Raw genomic sequence first — 15387 nt, forward strand, 5'->3', positions numbered from 1 at the left:
ATAACATGTATGGCTGGTAATTAACTTCTGAACAGCCCAGCTTTGGAGTAGTTTGGTAATAAAAAGACCTTGAGTGACAACTTCGGGATGAGTATTTATCCCAGGTAAGAGGAAACAAATATGTTTCTTCTGCCCCATGGCACTCCTCTTGCTCCATTATTATCCGTCCTCCATCCTTCAAAAGAGAAGGGATTTGCTGGGTGTGGGTAGCACGTGTCTATAATTCTAGTTCATGGAGTTTAAGGCAGGAGGATCTTGAGTTCAAGGCCAGCTTGGGCCAGACAGGGAGGGAGAGAGGGAAGAAAAGAGTTGAGAGAGAATCTACAGATACAGAGAGCTGTGGTGGTTTGATTCAGGTGTCCCCCATAAACTTAGGAGTCCTGAATGCTATGTCCCCAGCTGATGGAGATTTGGGAATTAAAGCCTCCTACAGGCAGTGTATTGTTGGAGGCGGGCTTATGGGTGTTATAGCCAGTTTCCCCTTGCCAGTGTTTGACACACTCTTCTGTTTATATGGTCCACCTGATGTTGGCCAGAGGTGATGTTCACCCTCTGCTCATGCCATCATTTTTCCCTGCCATCATGGAGCTTCCCCTCAAGCCTATAAGCCAAAATAAACCTTTTTTCCCCCCATTAGCTGTTCTTGGTTGGGTGATTTCTACCAGCAACGTGAACCTGACTGCAACAGTAAAGTGGTACCCAGAAGTGGGGTTGCTGCTAGACACCTGACTGTGTGGCTTTGGCCTTTTGGAGCTGACTTTCAAGAGAAGTGTGGAAGGATTTGAAACCTTGGCCTAAGAGATGCTTTGCAGTGCTGTAAGTACAGCTTGATGGACTATTCTGGTCAGTTGAAAGACCTGAAGGCAGTAAGAACTATGGTCTGTGAGGGTTTGGCTTATGAGGGTGGGAAAGAGCTTTGCCTGGACTGGGCTAGCAGTTTGTGTGAGAGGCTTGTTCTTATGGCCGTGTCCTGAGAATTTGTGCAGGGTTGCATTGTGTAGAAATGGACTAGTGTGAGCACAGGGATATGGCACAGAAATAAAGTCTTTGGGCTGAAACTTCTGCCTGTTCAGCTGCAATTATATGAGAGATTACAACCACTGAGATTGGGCCAGCTGACCTGCTTTGGGACAACAGAAAGAATGCAGTCTTTTGAAGGGGCCTTTTGAGGAATTTTGTTTTGTTTTTTGTTTTTTGAGGTAGTGTCTCACTCTAGCTCAGGCTGACCTGGAATTCACTCTGTAGTCTCAGGGTGGCCTTGAACTCATGGCGATCCTTCTACCTCTGCCTCCCCAGTGCAGGGATTAAAGATGTGCGCCACCTGTTGAAAGTGTCCTGTTCTTCATAGTCTGCTTTATTCCCCCCTTGATTAACAAATTAGCACCCTAACTGCTATTGTGGAATATAAGAAATGAAGTAGGGCTGGGGGGATGGCTTAGCAGTTAAGGCATTTGTCTGTAAAGCCAAAGGACCCAAGTTTGATTCCCCAGGACCCACGTTAGCCAGATGCACAAGGGAGCATATGTGTCTGGAGTTCCTTTGCAGTGGCTGGAGCCCTGGCATGCCCATTCATATTCTCTCTTTCTCTCTCCCCATTTTCTCTCTGTCAAATAAATAAATAAAAATAATTATATAAAAAAAAAAAAGAAATGCAGGAAAGAAAGGGTCATTGAGTTTGCAATGCAGCCTTGTGTTTTGGAAATGGCCATGGGCAGTGTGAAGCAGGTTTGCTGGATGCTTGCATGGAGACCCGATGGAGGTGTGAGGATGAACCGTGGGTTGCAGTGGAGACCCAGTGGAGATGCCGGGACCATGAGATGGCTGCTAAAGAAAGCTGCCCACCCCAGATGAAGTTGTCCAGGACTGTGAGTTCCCTAGCTGGAGGGGCAGAAAAGGAACTCCAGAGACTTGTTGCTGGTTAGTATTATTGGACTTGGAGTCTTGTTACTGGCTAGAGTTGATGGCCTTGGAGCTACAGAGTTCAATATTTTGCCCTGTTTAAATCTTGTCTTGGTTGAATTTTTCTTTGCTATGCCCAATGCCATTTTTTGCAGTATGAATGTTTATTCTGTGCCATTAAGGGTTTTGGGGGGATTTTTTTTTTTGGTAGTATGGCTCAGTTAAAAGACCTTGCACTATAAGGATGTTTGAACATTGCTGGAGTTGATAAAACTATGGAGACTTTTAAAGTTGGACTGAATGCATTGCATTTTACATCATGAATGGTTATTAGTTTATGTGAGCCAGGAATGGAATGTGGCGGCTTGATTCAGGTGGCCCCCATAAACTTAAGTGTCCTGAATGCTGGGTTCCCAGATGATGGAGATTTGGGAACTAACGTCTCCTGGAGGCAGTGTATTGTTGGGGGCCAGGCTTATGGGTATTTTAGCCAGTTTCCACACTCTCCTGTTTGGCACACTCTCCTGTTCCTGTTGTCCACCTGATATTGGCCAACAGGTGATGTCTACCCTGTGCTCAAGACATTGTTTTCTCCTGCCATCATGGAGCTTCCCCTTGAGTCTGTAAGCCAAAATAAACTCTTTTTTCTCACAACTTGCTCATGGTCAGGTGATTTCTGCCAGCAATGTGAACCTGACTGCGACAGGGGCCTATCCTCCTTTCCATGTATGTTCTTACTTCTTTCCCCTACCTTCTTCCCTTTCCCCACATCCCGAGAGAATCTAGGAGAGACCTTTCTCCGGAGACAGACAAACTTGAGAAGACCTGGGACTTACTGCCAGGAAGAGCCATGCCCCAGGAGCATGTATCAGTAGGAAGGCAGAATATGAAAAATGTCATTTCTGCTCTGCTGTTATGACAACAGTGCATGTGCAATTAGGGAACTGGGCAAAATAATTATAGTAACTTACAGCAAATTTTCCTAGTTGTGAATATGGCATTATGGTTATGTCAGAAAAAATTCCTTATATATTGGAGATGAATGCTTGGAAGACTCGAGGGTAAAAGGCTATGATGTAACATCAGTATGTGCATGCATGCACATATGTGTGGCTGCAACACCTAGATAGATCACTCAATACATACCCGGGATAAACGGAAACATAAATGTATAGGTAAATACATGATTAGATACATGCATATTATCAATGAGAACATAGGTAATAGACGACCATATGGGTGCTCATGGAGAAAGCATAATGAATAACAAAAACTACCTCTAACTTAAAGAAAAATTTCTTTTTTTATTTCTGCCAAGCAGAGGCCCCTTATGGCCAGTGTGAGCAGTGGGTGGGCGCTCCTTCTCCCGGTCCTCCAATCAGATGATGCACAGGAGGGCCAGCACAGCAGGGCCAGGCAAGGTCTAAGCAGGGGGAAGAGGCCCCAGGAAGGAAGACCGAGTGGCAATCTGTGTGGGTAAAATGGTATGGGCGAAGAACAGGATGGCATTAGAGCCTCTTTACTCTGGATCTCTTGCCTCAGTCCAGGCCTTAGGACAGTGAAAAGACAGGCCAGAGCGGAGTTTAAGGGCCGTCAAGACTGGTGATAAGGACATTGTAAGGAGGGACTGGGAAGGCAGAGCAGTGTTGTCCAGGGACCTGGCTGCAGGGACAAACGGTGTGTGTGACAAAGGGGAAATGGGCTCTGGACTCTTGCCCACTGTCCAAGGTCACTGAGGGGAAGGGCTGAGACATCAGTGTCCTCAGCTGGGCCCACACAGATTCCCAATCCTAGCTCTTTACCTGCCATAGCTGTCCAAAGCACCATGGACTGGGCTGGAGAGATGGCTTAGCGGTTAAGCGCTTGCCTGTGAAGCCTAAGGACCCCAGTTCGAGGTTCGATTCCCCAGGACCCACGATGGCCAGATGCACAAGGGGGCGCACGCATTTGGAGTTCATTTGCAGTGGCTGGAGGCCCTGACACGCCCACTCCCCCCCCCCCCCCGTCTGTCTTTCTCTCCATGTCTGTTGCTTTCAAATGAATAAATAAAACTAAAATAAACAGAAGTACCATGGACTGAGAGGATGCTAGTCTCCTTAGCTTGTGGATCCTTCAAGGAATGAGGAAAGCCATCTTGACTTTGGTGGCTCCAACTATAGAACTATGTCTTTCTATGAATGAAGGAGTCAGGCAGCAATCCCCACGCCCTGTGGGATTGAGGCCTGATCCGAATTCTTACCCCAGCAGGGCCGGAGACAGGTTTGGGGTGGGGTGTCACCAGAACACCTGTCAGGGGCTGGCCCCCAGCACAGTTGGTAGCAGGAAGGACCCAGTGGTTCCAGTGCGGGCAGGGCTGTGGGTACACTGCCAGTGGATTGCTAGAGGAAACCAGAGGAGACCCTTAGGTGCCAGGGACATTTCCTGTTTAAAGGAGCAGGGACTCAGTCAGGACTGCCTCCCCACCACCTCCTGGGCTATGATCTACACTTGAGAAGATACCGTTCCCCTAGTAAACTAAAGGATAGCATTTTCTAGAAGGTTTCACTGTTAGGGTCCTTGGAAGCCCTGGCATTTAGTTGCAGTCTTCACCAGATATAGTCAAGGGGCCATGAGCTCTTCATTCTTTCCAGTTCACAAATTCCCCTCTCCTCCTAAGTACCTGGGCAGAGACGATCCCTGGGGAAACTCTTGATATTGTCAGATCCTGAGAGGCGCCTACAAGATGAGGGTGGATCCACTCCGAGGGAGGAAGTGGAGCTGGGGACATAGTGACACCATGAAAGGCAAGGTTCCAGGAGCAGCAGAAAGTGAGAACATGCAGAAGTGACACCAGATAGACTTCACAAACCTAGACTGCCCTCTTTCCCGGGCAGGGCAGGGCCTTGGGAGACTAGAAAGAAGGGTTGAATACTGAGGATGGGCCTAGGTGGGGACGATGCAGGCCTTAAGAGCAGGGACTGTGTGTGTCCAACATCTGGTACAGGGCTTGGCCCATGTGGGTGTGTGGGTGGGTGGGTGGATGGATGGATGGATGGATGGATGGGCGGATGGATGAGCAAAAGGACGTGCATAGAAATCACCTTGTGCCGGTGTTTCCCATTTCAGCTTCTCTTGCCTGCGCCATTTGGCCCTTCTGTTGGAAAACCAGACCTGAGCGAGGACGGGGACAATGTGGCAGGCTGCCCTGTCAGCCACCTGGCACCCACTACTCTTACCACGTGTTCCTGGCCAGGACTCAGATTCCAGAACTTTCCTCCACCCTGATGTCCTCCCTCCCTGCTCTGACCTTTGCCCTCTGTCCCCTTCTTCCCTCAAAGGCTCCCCTGGGAAAAGAGATGAGCATTCAGCCGAGGAATGGGGCGGGAAGGGGGGGGGCGTTCATCTCAGATTTTTTTGTTGTTGTTGTTGTTCCAAACAAGTTTGTTTCTTCCTTCTTGATCACCCCTCTGCCTCACCAGGCCTTAAATCCCCAGCCAGCACAGGCTCTTCCTCCTTGTGGGTTGTGGACACAGTATCACAGAGCTTACTCACCCTCACTGTGTCCTCAGGCAGAGAGGTGGCAGCAGCCAACTTCCCACGGGCCACTGAATCAGGATACTGCCCACGCTGGAATTCTGCAGAGGTGAAGATTCACACGGTGAGGGCAAGAGAGGGAGTAAGAAACTGTCTTCCTGGGCTGGAGAAATGGCTTAGCAGTTAAGGTACTTGCCTGCAAGCCTAAGGATCCAGGTTCGACTCCCCAGATCCCACATAAGCCATATGCACATGGCGGCACATGCATGGAGTTCATTTGCAGTGGCTAGAGACCCTGATGCACCCATTCTCATTCTCTCTCTCCCATCTATCTATCTATCTCTCACAAATAAATAGAAATTTAAAAGGAAGAAAAAGAGGCTGGGGAAATGGCTTAGCAGTTAAGGTGTTTGCCTGAGAAGCCTAGGGACCCCAGTTCAATTTCCCAGGACCCATGTAAGCCAGATACACAAGGCGATGCATGCGTCTGGAGTTTGTTTGCAGTGGCTGGAGGCTCTGGTGTGCCCATTCTCTCTTTCTCTCTGCCTCTTTCTTCCCCTCTCTCTCAAATAAATAAATTAATTAAATTAAAAGAAATTCTCAGGCTGGAAGGATGGCTTAGCAGTTAAGTGCTTGCCTGTGAAGCCTAAGGACTCCAGTTTGAGGCTCGATTACCCAGGGCCCACATTAGCCAGATGCACAAGGAGGCGCACGTGTCTAGTGTTCGTTTGCAATGGCTGGAGGCTCTGGTGCACCCATTCTCTCTGTCTCTCTCTGTCTGCCTCTTTCTTTCTGTCTGTCACTCTCAAATAAATAAATAAAAATATTTTCAAAAAAGAAATTCTCTTCCTACCACTCCTCATTCTCTGCCTGCTAAACTCTGAAGTGATTTTTCTCAAGGCCAAGACACCCACACCTGTAACCTCTCCGCCTTGGCTGCTGCCCTGTGCTACACTAAGTACCGGCTGCCCCACCATCTGTCCAGACCCACACCTTGCTCCAGTGCCTCAGCTTGGACTGGGGAGAAGATAGTCCGATTCCGGTGGCTGGTCCTTGGGTGGGGGCCCCGGGGAGCTTCAGAACCGCTACAGGGAATGGGAAGAGCTGGAGCCAAAACAGCTGCAAAGGAGAGCAATATTCTGTGGTATTTGTGACCGTTGACTCCTCTGGTCAGGTGGGGTCTGTGGCTGGTCAACAGTGCGAGTGTGGACTCCAAGCCCGGCTGAGGAAGCCTGCAATTACTTGGTAGTTGCTGCAGGCTGTGCCCAGTTACCACGATGGTGTTTCGGGAAGCCTGCATCAGGGTTGGCCCGAGTTTGCATGACCTCATAGAATCTGAAGGATGCTCTGAGAAGCTATGCAAGAGGCAAAGACAAAATGAACAAGATACAATCTTGCCTCTTTCTCATCAGATCCTGTGAATGTAGGGGCACAGAGTCTTGGCTTCAGTTCTAAGTGATCTTAAATAAGTCATTTCATCTCCCTGAGCCTCAGTTTTCTTCTGCCAGGAGAGAGTGGGGCTCCTTGATAATCCAAAGCTGAATGAACCTTCTTTGAGAGCTATAAAAGGCTAAGAACGTGCTTCTGATTATCTCCTGGGACAACCCCAAGACCCACCTGGCGACCTGAGCTGAGTCCAGTGTAATCTCTGGTCTTCCTGTAAAGCCCTCAGGACTCGATTGATAGAAGACACCTGGAGATGTTGGGGTATTGAGGGAAGAGACAGAGACCCAGGGTGGCATGCTGAGGATCCTCCCATGCCCCCACATCATCCCAAGGGCAGCCTTCTCTCTCTCTCTCTCTCTCTCTCTCCCTTCCTCCCTCTCTTTTCATGTTCCCTCCTCATTTCTCTTACCACCATCACCTTTCAGAAGAAAAACTTTCGATTCAGAAGGCTGACTCCAGCTTCCCCCTTACGCCTAGCCTAGGATGCCCACATTACCAAAGTAAAAATGGAATTTATTCTTTCCAGACAGCTCGCTTGCAAGCCCTAGTAAGGGAGGGAGGGAGGGAGGGAAGGAGGGAGGGCACTTACGCTGGGAGCCTTGTCCTGGGTGCACAGCCCTTCGGCGCAAAGCTGGCTTTGGATCTCCCAGGCGAAGAGAGCTGGACATTCGTCCTTCAGCTGGGCGATTCGAGCCACCACAGGAGGTGTAGCAAGACGCGGCTTGCTTCCCCCAATACCCTTGGGTTCCAAGACACCTGTGCGGTAGTAACGCCCAAGGATCTTGCTCACGCAACCGTTAGACACCTGAGTCAAGTGAAAAGCAAGAACAAAGCGTGAGCAGAAGGAAGAGGAATGTTCTTGGTGGCCCAGAAGGAGGCTACAAGACAAGTGAGACTGACTAGATCAAGTCATGGAGTTGACCAGTCTAGTGTCACCTTTGGGAACCTGACGCTCCCTTCCCAACTTCTTCTTCTTCTTTTTTTTTTTTTTTTTTTTTTTTTTTAGGTAGGGTCTCACTCTGGCCTAGGCTGACCTAGAATTCACTATGTAGTCTCTGGGTGGCCTCAAACTCATGGTGACCCTCCTACCTCTGCCTCCTGAGTGCTGGGATTAAAGGCGTGCGCCACCACGCCCGGCCCTTCCCAACTTCTAAGAGGGTCTTCTAGGAGATAGCCAGAGCCGAAAGACCATCCCAAAGGCCCTGAGAATTTGCAACCATCCCAGACTCATGTTTTCAGAAGGACTCCAACTCGCCTCTTATCTTCATCCCTGGATGGATGGCTTGGCATTACCTTAAGGCTCCGTGAGATGTCGCATGGCCTCATCCCACTGATGGCTAGGTGCACAATCTGCTGCCTGGTGTCCAGAGGCAGAGGCCGGCCATTCACAAAGAGCCCCCCGAGCTGATTCACGCTGCTGATCCCTAAGCATGAGAAGCACTTAGACATGGTACCTCCCTGCTCCCAGGGTCCTCAAAACAGGACACTTGTTTTGGGGAGTGGGTTCCTGGGCATTTTTGCTCCTTAGCCATATATGTGCTGAATCCTCTGATGGAAGGGAAGGGAATTAAACAGAGAAGGAGCCACAGAAGGAAACTACGCCCCCGGGCGCATGTCCTAAGGACAGATGAAATCATGCTGATGCAAGCCCACAAGCTCTAAGGCACTCTGTCTTCGAACCTCCCTGTCCTTCCCATTGCTTCCGAGCTTCTTACCATCCTGCTGCATCCTCCTGCCTGGGCCTCCTCACAGAAGGACAAGAAGGTGATTGGAAAAGTTGTGAAGGTGGGAGGGCTCCTTCTAGAAGTTTGTAGTCTGATCCGGGGATGGTTCTGCAAGTAGATAGTTATCTGGGTGCGTGAGGTCGGTCTTTTGTTTTTAATTTAATTGTTTTTGGAGGTAGAATCTGACTCTAGCCCAGGCTGACCTGGAATTCACTATGTCATCTCAGGATGGCCTCGAACTCACAGCAGATCCTCCTACCTCTGTCTCCCAAGTGCTGGGATTAAAGGCGTGCACCACCGTGCCTGGCTGGTGAGGTCTTTTGAAATAGTCACGGAAGGGAATGACTTGTGATAGAGGCTCAGGTTTCTAGAATTTGCCCTTACTGTGACTAGGGAAAAAAAAAAATGTTACAGTTCTCTTTACGATGTCCTCATGTGATGAGCACTCCAGGGCCAGCTGCAGGCTGCACCTTTCTAGAAGCCCTGCTAAGGGATGGGAGAGTGACTGGGGGCTTGTTTCTCATCCATCCACTGCAGAAGGTTGGGGATGCTCCCCCAGTGCTCACACTAACTCTTTTTAAATGGGTAACTCTGAGCTTGAATCACTCAGAAGCCTTCCCAGCTAAATTTTATTCACACCTTTCTAGGCAGCTAGAGATACATTCCTCCTTCAGGCTCTCATCTTCCCAGAAACTCAGCAATAAAAGTAAAAAAGAAAAGAAAATCTTTGGCAAGTTTTTTTCCAAAGCAAATGAAAGCACAAATTGGGATTCCCATAAGTTAAGGGACCACTCAGTAAAACTTAAGGCTCAGAAACCAGTTCCTGACCACAAGTCAGAACTTCTGGTTCCTAATCCTGGGATTCTCTTTCTCCACCCCAATCCTTGAATCATGTTTGTGTAATTGCCACCAAAGCAACGAAGAGAGGAAGGACAAGCTGGGAATGTAAAGGGTTATATCAGGACAGTGTGTGGGCTCAGAACCCTGATCCTTCATAGAACTCTGTCCTTCAAAGTGACCAAGAGCTCAAAGTTGCTTTGGCATACACGGCCAATATTCAAATCTAAGTATGTCCAAACCAAAAAGAATTATGACCCAAGTCACAAACAAAGCACATTCCCCATTCCCAATATTCAAATTAACTTGTCTGAAAAGTCACGGAGATGAGATGAGAAAGCAGGGTAGGGTGAAAAGCGGCAAGAGAGCAGGGAGTTGCAGAGGCGGAGGGCTTGACCACCCAGAGGCGTGGAGGCAGCGTGGGAGGCAGAGCAGACAATGAGCCTGCAGGTGAGCTACCTGAGTGGAGAAACAGGTGGGAGCTTCAGTGAGAGGTCTTAGTCTCCTGTGCAGAGCTCTTGAGAGCCCTGTGGGCTCCAGGAGTGCCGGTGGTCTGGCCCTGGTCACAGCCTCCACTCTGCTCCTGCTTCAGTCCTTCCAGGGGGTCCAGAGCTATAGAGAGCCTGTGCTCAGGAGCAGAGGGCAGCCTTCTGGGAGCAGCCCGTGATGTCACAGGCCATGAGCAAAGGAGAGAGGAGGAGGGAGGTTTGCATGGGGCTGACTGACATTGGCCCTGAGGCAGGACAACCCACAGCCAGTGACTTACTGTGTTCTCCTCAGAGCCCCCCTTGCGTCCACCTCTCCTGAAGGAAGTCAAGATCCATGCTCATACAGCTTCTCTGGACCCAGAGTGTACCTAAGCATGAGCCAGTATTCCTGAAAAGAATGAGGAACAAAGAATATGGGGAGCTTTAGACAACGTACCCAAAGTTATCCATACACAGAAACATAAAGAACCTTCCAGAACCACTAATGGAGCTTCCTAGCCAGAACACATATGCCTGAAGCTTTTGAGTCAACTCCTACATCCTGTGTGGATTACTATAAAAGACTAATGGATATGTAGACTGATCCCTAAGTACTGACCGAATTGGGTCCTAAAATCCTGAGAAAAAGAGGGCACAAAAAGAGAAAAGAAACCAGTGTGTTACATGGCACTAATTCATCCCAAAAAGGAACCTGACCAGTTCTTCAGCTGGCTCCTTGACTGAGTTGACACCAAGGATGAGTTCTTGCCTGAGGACAGGAGCATCCTGGACCTCAGAACTCCGGCAATGCTAGCAGGAGCGGGAATGCATAGCCGAAAGTGGCTGCAGATGCATACGGGTGTCTCTGAAGAGGTGTGTTAATCTGCTTTTCCTCCTTCCATGTCTAGATGTTACCAGGCTCCATTTTACTTGGCATTTGCTGCTTTTAGACTAAATCAAAAAAAGGATACCGCTGTTCTCACAAAAGACACTGTAGATGATCTGGGCCGTTGCTGGGCTGAGGCGATCATTCCTACAGCGTGAGCGTCTTTGAAGTGGACTTAAGCACTTCGAAGCCTTGTTGCTGTCACAGAATTGGGCAGATTTTTGTAGGGTAGGGAGGTATGACTGAATGTGAGAAGGCTTCTGGGTCCAACGCATACGTCAAATCCTGTAACTCAGTCACAGAAGTCAGGTTGAACTACACAAGCCTGACTACTTAGTGCAATGAGACTAGACCCCGACGTCAGAAGAGAGAAGAAGGGATTTCACTGGTGAACGTTTTAAGTTGGGTGACACGGGGGTGGGCGTTGTACATACAAGTTGATCTCAGAGTTGGAAACGCTTGTCTTCAAAGGCCAAGTGTGTCAGAGGAGTGGGTTTTCAACCTGACCCTGACACATACCCGCTGATTTCCCACTCTCCTCCAACACTCTCAGGCTGGGCAGGAGCCCTGGAAGAGCAGGGAGACTGCAGAAGGCGACTCAGCGCCTTGGGCAAGACAGAGCATGTCCCAGTGCAAGTAGGGCCCACTCTACCCCCTAGCTGGGGACTGCTGAGAGTCTTATTAGCTGTGTCCCGTGTAAGGAGGTCCCCAGGAGCAGTCCCATTAGCTCCCCTTGCCGGCCCCATCCCACTCTCTGGATCTGCCCTTGCGTCTTGGAGCTCAAAGCTCATGTCCTCACTGGCTTCTCCCATAGACAGCTGCGTGAGGGTGCTGGTAGGGGTGTCAGGGGAGGGGGGAACAAAACAAGCCTTGGCAGATGGTAGTGGCAGCGACTTCTCCCATAAACTACCCTCTCCCTCCGCCTTTACAGCGGGGCTCTTGGGTGTGAACAAATAGAAGCTTTCGACCCAGAGGTGATGGGGGTGGGGGGGGGATAAAGGGGAAAGGGCCCTGGCGGGGGGCCTAGCAAGCCCAAAGGCTCAGCCGCTCAGCCCTCTGCCCAGCGCGCCAGACTGTTTGAGGAGCAAATATCTGCCTTCAGTGTCTGACTCTCTCAACTGCCCCCACCGTGTTTGGGGCTAATTGTCCCTCATTAGCTGGGCCCAGGACCCAGGCTGCCATCAGCCCCCGCCATCTGCTCACAATTATACATTAACTCAAAGGTCTTGCCACACGCCAGCCAGGCTGTGCGCCCCTCTCCGAGGGCAGCCTTGGCCATTCCAGCCTGTCCCTCACCCGGATGTAGACCCAGGATCGTGGGTTCCTTCTGCCTTTGGGAGCCCCTAGTACAAGGGTCCGCGGCTGTGGGAAAAGTCCTGTCCTTACTAGAGGTGGCCGGAGTCCCCCTGCTTGCCTCAAACGCCCTGAAGGCGAGCTAAACCCGTGCGTAAAGCTGGAGAGGAGCCAGGCGCGGCTGGCGCAGAGACCCTCTGATGTTGATCTCACACCTCCCTGCGAGCTCTCGAGACCTCTTGGGGGAGGTGATGCCAGCTCCAGGCTGGGTCACCCATCTCTGGGGCACCTTTGAGTAGCTTGTGGGGTTCTGGCCCTCCATTTTCCCACTCTATAGAGACCCCCATCTCCAGCCTCCCTTCCAGAGCGCACACCTATCCAAAACCACTCTCAGGCTACAGGCATCTTCAAATTTACAGTACAAGTGGTCCCGTGCTATAAAAATAAAAGCGTTCTTCAAGTTCTTTATATATTCCTGAGCTCGATACTCTTACTAAAGTTGCATCCCCCTACTCCAAAAACTTTATGCAGTCACCCTATTCTCCTAGCCCAGGTTTTCCCCCCAGGAACAAAACTCTCTCTTCCTGCAAATCCCTGCACCCGACTCGGCTCCCTCCCTCTGCCCTCCCTTGGAAAGCAGCGAAGAGCCTTGAACTGGAGGCGCAGTCAAATTCCTTTTCCGCTCCCCTTCCTCACAGTAAGCCCCCAGCCTCAGAGCTCAAGGCTGCCTCATGTTTGTCTCAGGACCAGGGTGAGTCTGCACCGCCTAGACTGAGGGGCAGAGCCAAGGGCGTACGGAGACCAGCCGGCAAGAAAGCCCACGAGGGAGGCCGAGAAGCTCCCAGTGCAGAGGTGCACTGCCTGCCAACACAGAGGAACGGAGCCTCCAGATGACACTGCCAGCCACCCTTGAAGGGGACAAGCCACCTGTGTCCCTTGAAGTGCGTGAAAGGGCTGCCTGGGCACTGGGGTTCTCAGACAGACGCAGGCTGGGAAGGGAAACCTGAAGTCAAGTCTGTTTCCTGGGGCCTGTCAAGTCTGTGCTCATCTCACTCACTCTGCCTCGCTTTGTCTAGAGCAAAGATCTAGAGAAGCAAAAAGCTAGTTGTTTGTAATTTTGAGCATAACTATAGAGAATTCCCATATAATCCATATCCATCTTACCCTGTAACATTGTACATCAGTGTGGTGAACATGTTATAGTTAAAAAAAAAAAACCTGACATAGTATTATTACCCAAGGTCCATCTCTCACTTCTTCCCTAATGTTCATTGTTCTGTTCCAGGAGTCTATTCAGGAAACCAACCGCCCATGGACCATCATATCTTCTTTCATTTCTCTTGGCTCTAGCAGTTTTAGATTTCTCTTGTTTTATTTATTTTTATTTATTTATTTGAGAGAGGGAGAGAGAGAAAAAGAGAGAATGGGTGCACCAGGGAGTCTAGCCACTGCAAATGAACTCCAGACGCATGTGCCACCTTGTGCATCTGGCGTACGGCGGTCCTGGGGAATTGAAACAAGGTCCTTTGGCTATGTGGGTAAGTACTTAAACTGCTAAGCCATCTCTCCAGGCCTACAGTACTTAAAGAAATAATTGTTTATATAATTTTTAAAATATTTATTTATTTGAGAGGGAGGGAAGGAGAGAGAGAGAGAGAGGAAGAACCAGACAGAAAGAGAATGGGTGCACCAGGGTCTCCAGCCACTGCAAACAAACTCCACCTTATGTAACTGGCCTGCATAGGTACTGGGCTGTGCCTTAACTGCCAAGCTGTCTCTCCAGCTCTCTAAAATACTTTTCTGGATGAAGAAGACATTGCACATAGCTCATATTTAAGGAATGAAGATACAGTGTACTCAAAATTAAATGTGAATGTCTTCTGCTGTAGAAATTTCTGTTCTTTCATATTTATTCATTGAATAATGTTTGAATTGTTATTTGTGATACAAAGCTCTGTAGGTGTCAATATGGATTTATTTTACATTTTACAAGGAAACATTTTATTCTTTGGGTAATTTAATGTGCTATTTTATTTTCTGCTCAAATTGTTCAGCTTGGCCATCTTTCAGTTGATGTGTCTCTCATTGGCCAAACCTGCATAGAGTTTGTTTGATTTATTTTATATTATTTGTTTATTTATTTATTTTGTTTTTTTTTTTTCTAGGTAGAGTCTCACTCTAGCTCAGGTTGACCTGGACCTCACTATGTAGTCTCAGGGTAGCCTCAAACTCTTGGCGATCCTCCTACGTCTGCCTCCCAAATGCTGGGATTAAAGACATGCACCACCATGCTGGCTATTATTTTTATTTATTTAAGAGAGAGAGAAGCAGCTACAGAGAGATGGATAATGGGTATGCCAGGGCCTCCAGCCACTGTAAACGAACTCCAGAAACATGCACCACTTTGTACATCTGGCTTATGTGGGTCCTGGGGAATTGAACCTGGGTCCTTAGGTTTCACAGTCAAGTGCCTTAACTGTTAAGCTATTTCTCAAGCCCTGTTTGACTTTTTTTTTTTTTTTTTTTTTTTTTTGAGAGCAACAAAGAGAGAGCAGACAGACAGAGAAAGAAGCAGAGGGAAAGAGAGAGAGAGAGAGAATGGACACGCCAGGGTCTCCAACCACAGCAAATGAACTCCAGATACATGCACCACCTTGTGTATCTGGCTTACATTGGTCCTGGGGAATTGAGCCTCAAACCGAGTCCTTAGGCTTCACAGGCAAACACTTGACTGCTAAGCCATCTTTCCAGCCCAAAAACTCAGGTTTTTTTTTTTTTGTTTGTTTGATTTTTTTGTGGTAGGGTCTCACTAGCTCAGGCTGACCTGGAATTCACTATGTAGTCTCAGGTGGCCTTGAATTCATGGCAATCCTCCTACCTCTGCCTCCAAGTGCTGGGATTAAAGGCATGTGGCACCATGCCCAGCTTTTTGACTTTTTAAAAAAGATTTATTATTTATTTATTTATTAGAAAGAGTGAGAATAGGCACCCCAGGGCCTCTAGCCACTGAAAATGAACTCCAGACACATGTGCCACCTTGTGTGTCTGGCTTATGTGGGACCTGAAGAATCAAACTGGGGTCCTTAGGCTTCACAGGCACACACCTTAACTGCTAAGCCATCTCTCTAGCCTTCCTAATTTTACACACACACACACACACACACACACACACACACACACACACATATATATATATCCATATATATATATCCATATATATATCCATATATATATCCATATATATATATATCCATATATATATATATATATATCCATATATATATGCAAGGAGACAAGAGAGAGAGAATGGACATACCAGGAC

General features: G+C 48.8%; 1 protein-coding gene across 2 annotated transcripts; it reads right to left on the minus strand.

Annotated features, from left to right (window-relative positions):
• Window positions 1–3227: 3227 nt before the first annotated feature.
• Pax4 (paired box 4) lies at window positions 3228–8586 on the minus strand. 2 transcript variants are annotated; one of them, XM_004658613.2, is made up of 10 exons: window positions 8574–8586; window positions 8152–8282; window positions 7448–7663; window positions 7030–7105; window positions 6406–6531; window positions 5431–5513; window positions 4980–5049; window positions 4559–4575; window positions 4139–4277; window positions 3228–3367 (listed from the first exon to the last, which is right to left on the minus strand). In XM_004658613.2, exons 1-10 carry the CDS (start codon window positions 8584–8586, stop codon window positions 3228–3230), a joined length of 1011 nt encoding a protein of 336 aa, XP_004658670.2. The 2 variants fall into 2 exon arrangements, with proteins under 2 accessions (XP_004658670.2, XP_004658669.2); XM_004658612.2 differs by having other exon boundaries at window positions 4559–4614.
• Window positions 8587–15387: the final 6801 nt, after the last annotated feature.

This window comes from Jaculus jaculus, chromosome 10 (genome assembly GCF_020740685.1).
Source record: "Jaculus jaculus isolate mJacJac1 chromosome 10, mJacJac1.mat.Y.cur, whole genome shotgun sequence".
NCBI classification, from domain to species: Eukaryota; Metazoa; Chordata; class Mammalia; order Rodentia; family Dipodidae; genus Jaculus; species Jaculus jaculus.

Bases quoted from the DNA above. Each gene is read 5' to 3' on its own strand.
- Pax4 (XM_004658612.2), bottom strand. The intron at 7,664-8,151 runs GTAATGCCAAGC...CACTTGACTCAG, and splicing joins ACATCTCACGGAGCCTTAAG to GTGTCTAACGGTTGCGTGAG. The intron at 5,514-6,405 runs GTGTGGGTCTGG...TCACCTCTGCAG, and splicing joins AGCTGAGGCACTGGAGCAAG to AATTCCAGCGTGGGCAGTAT.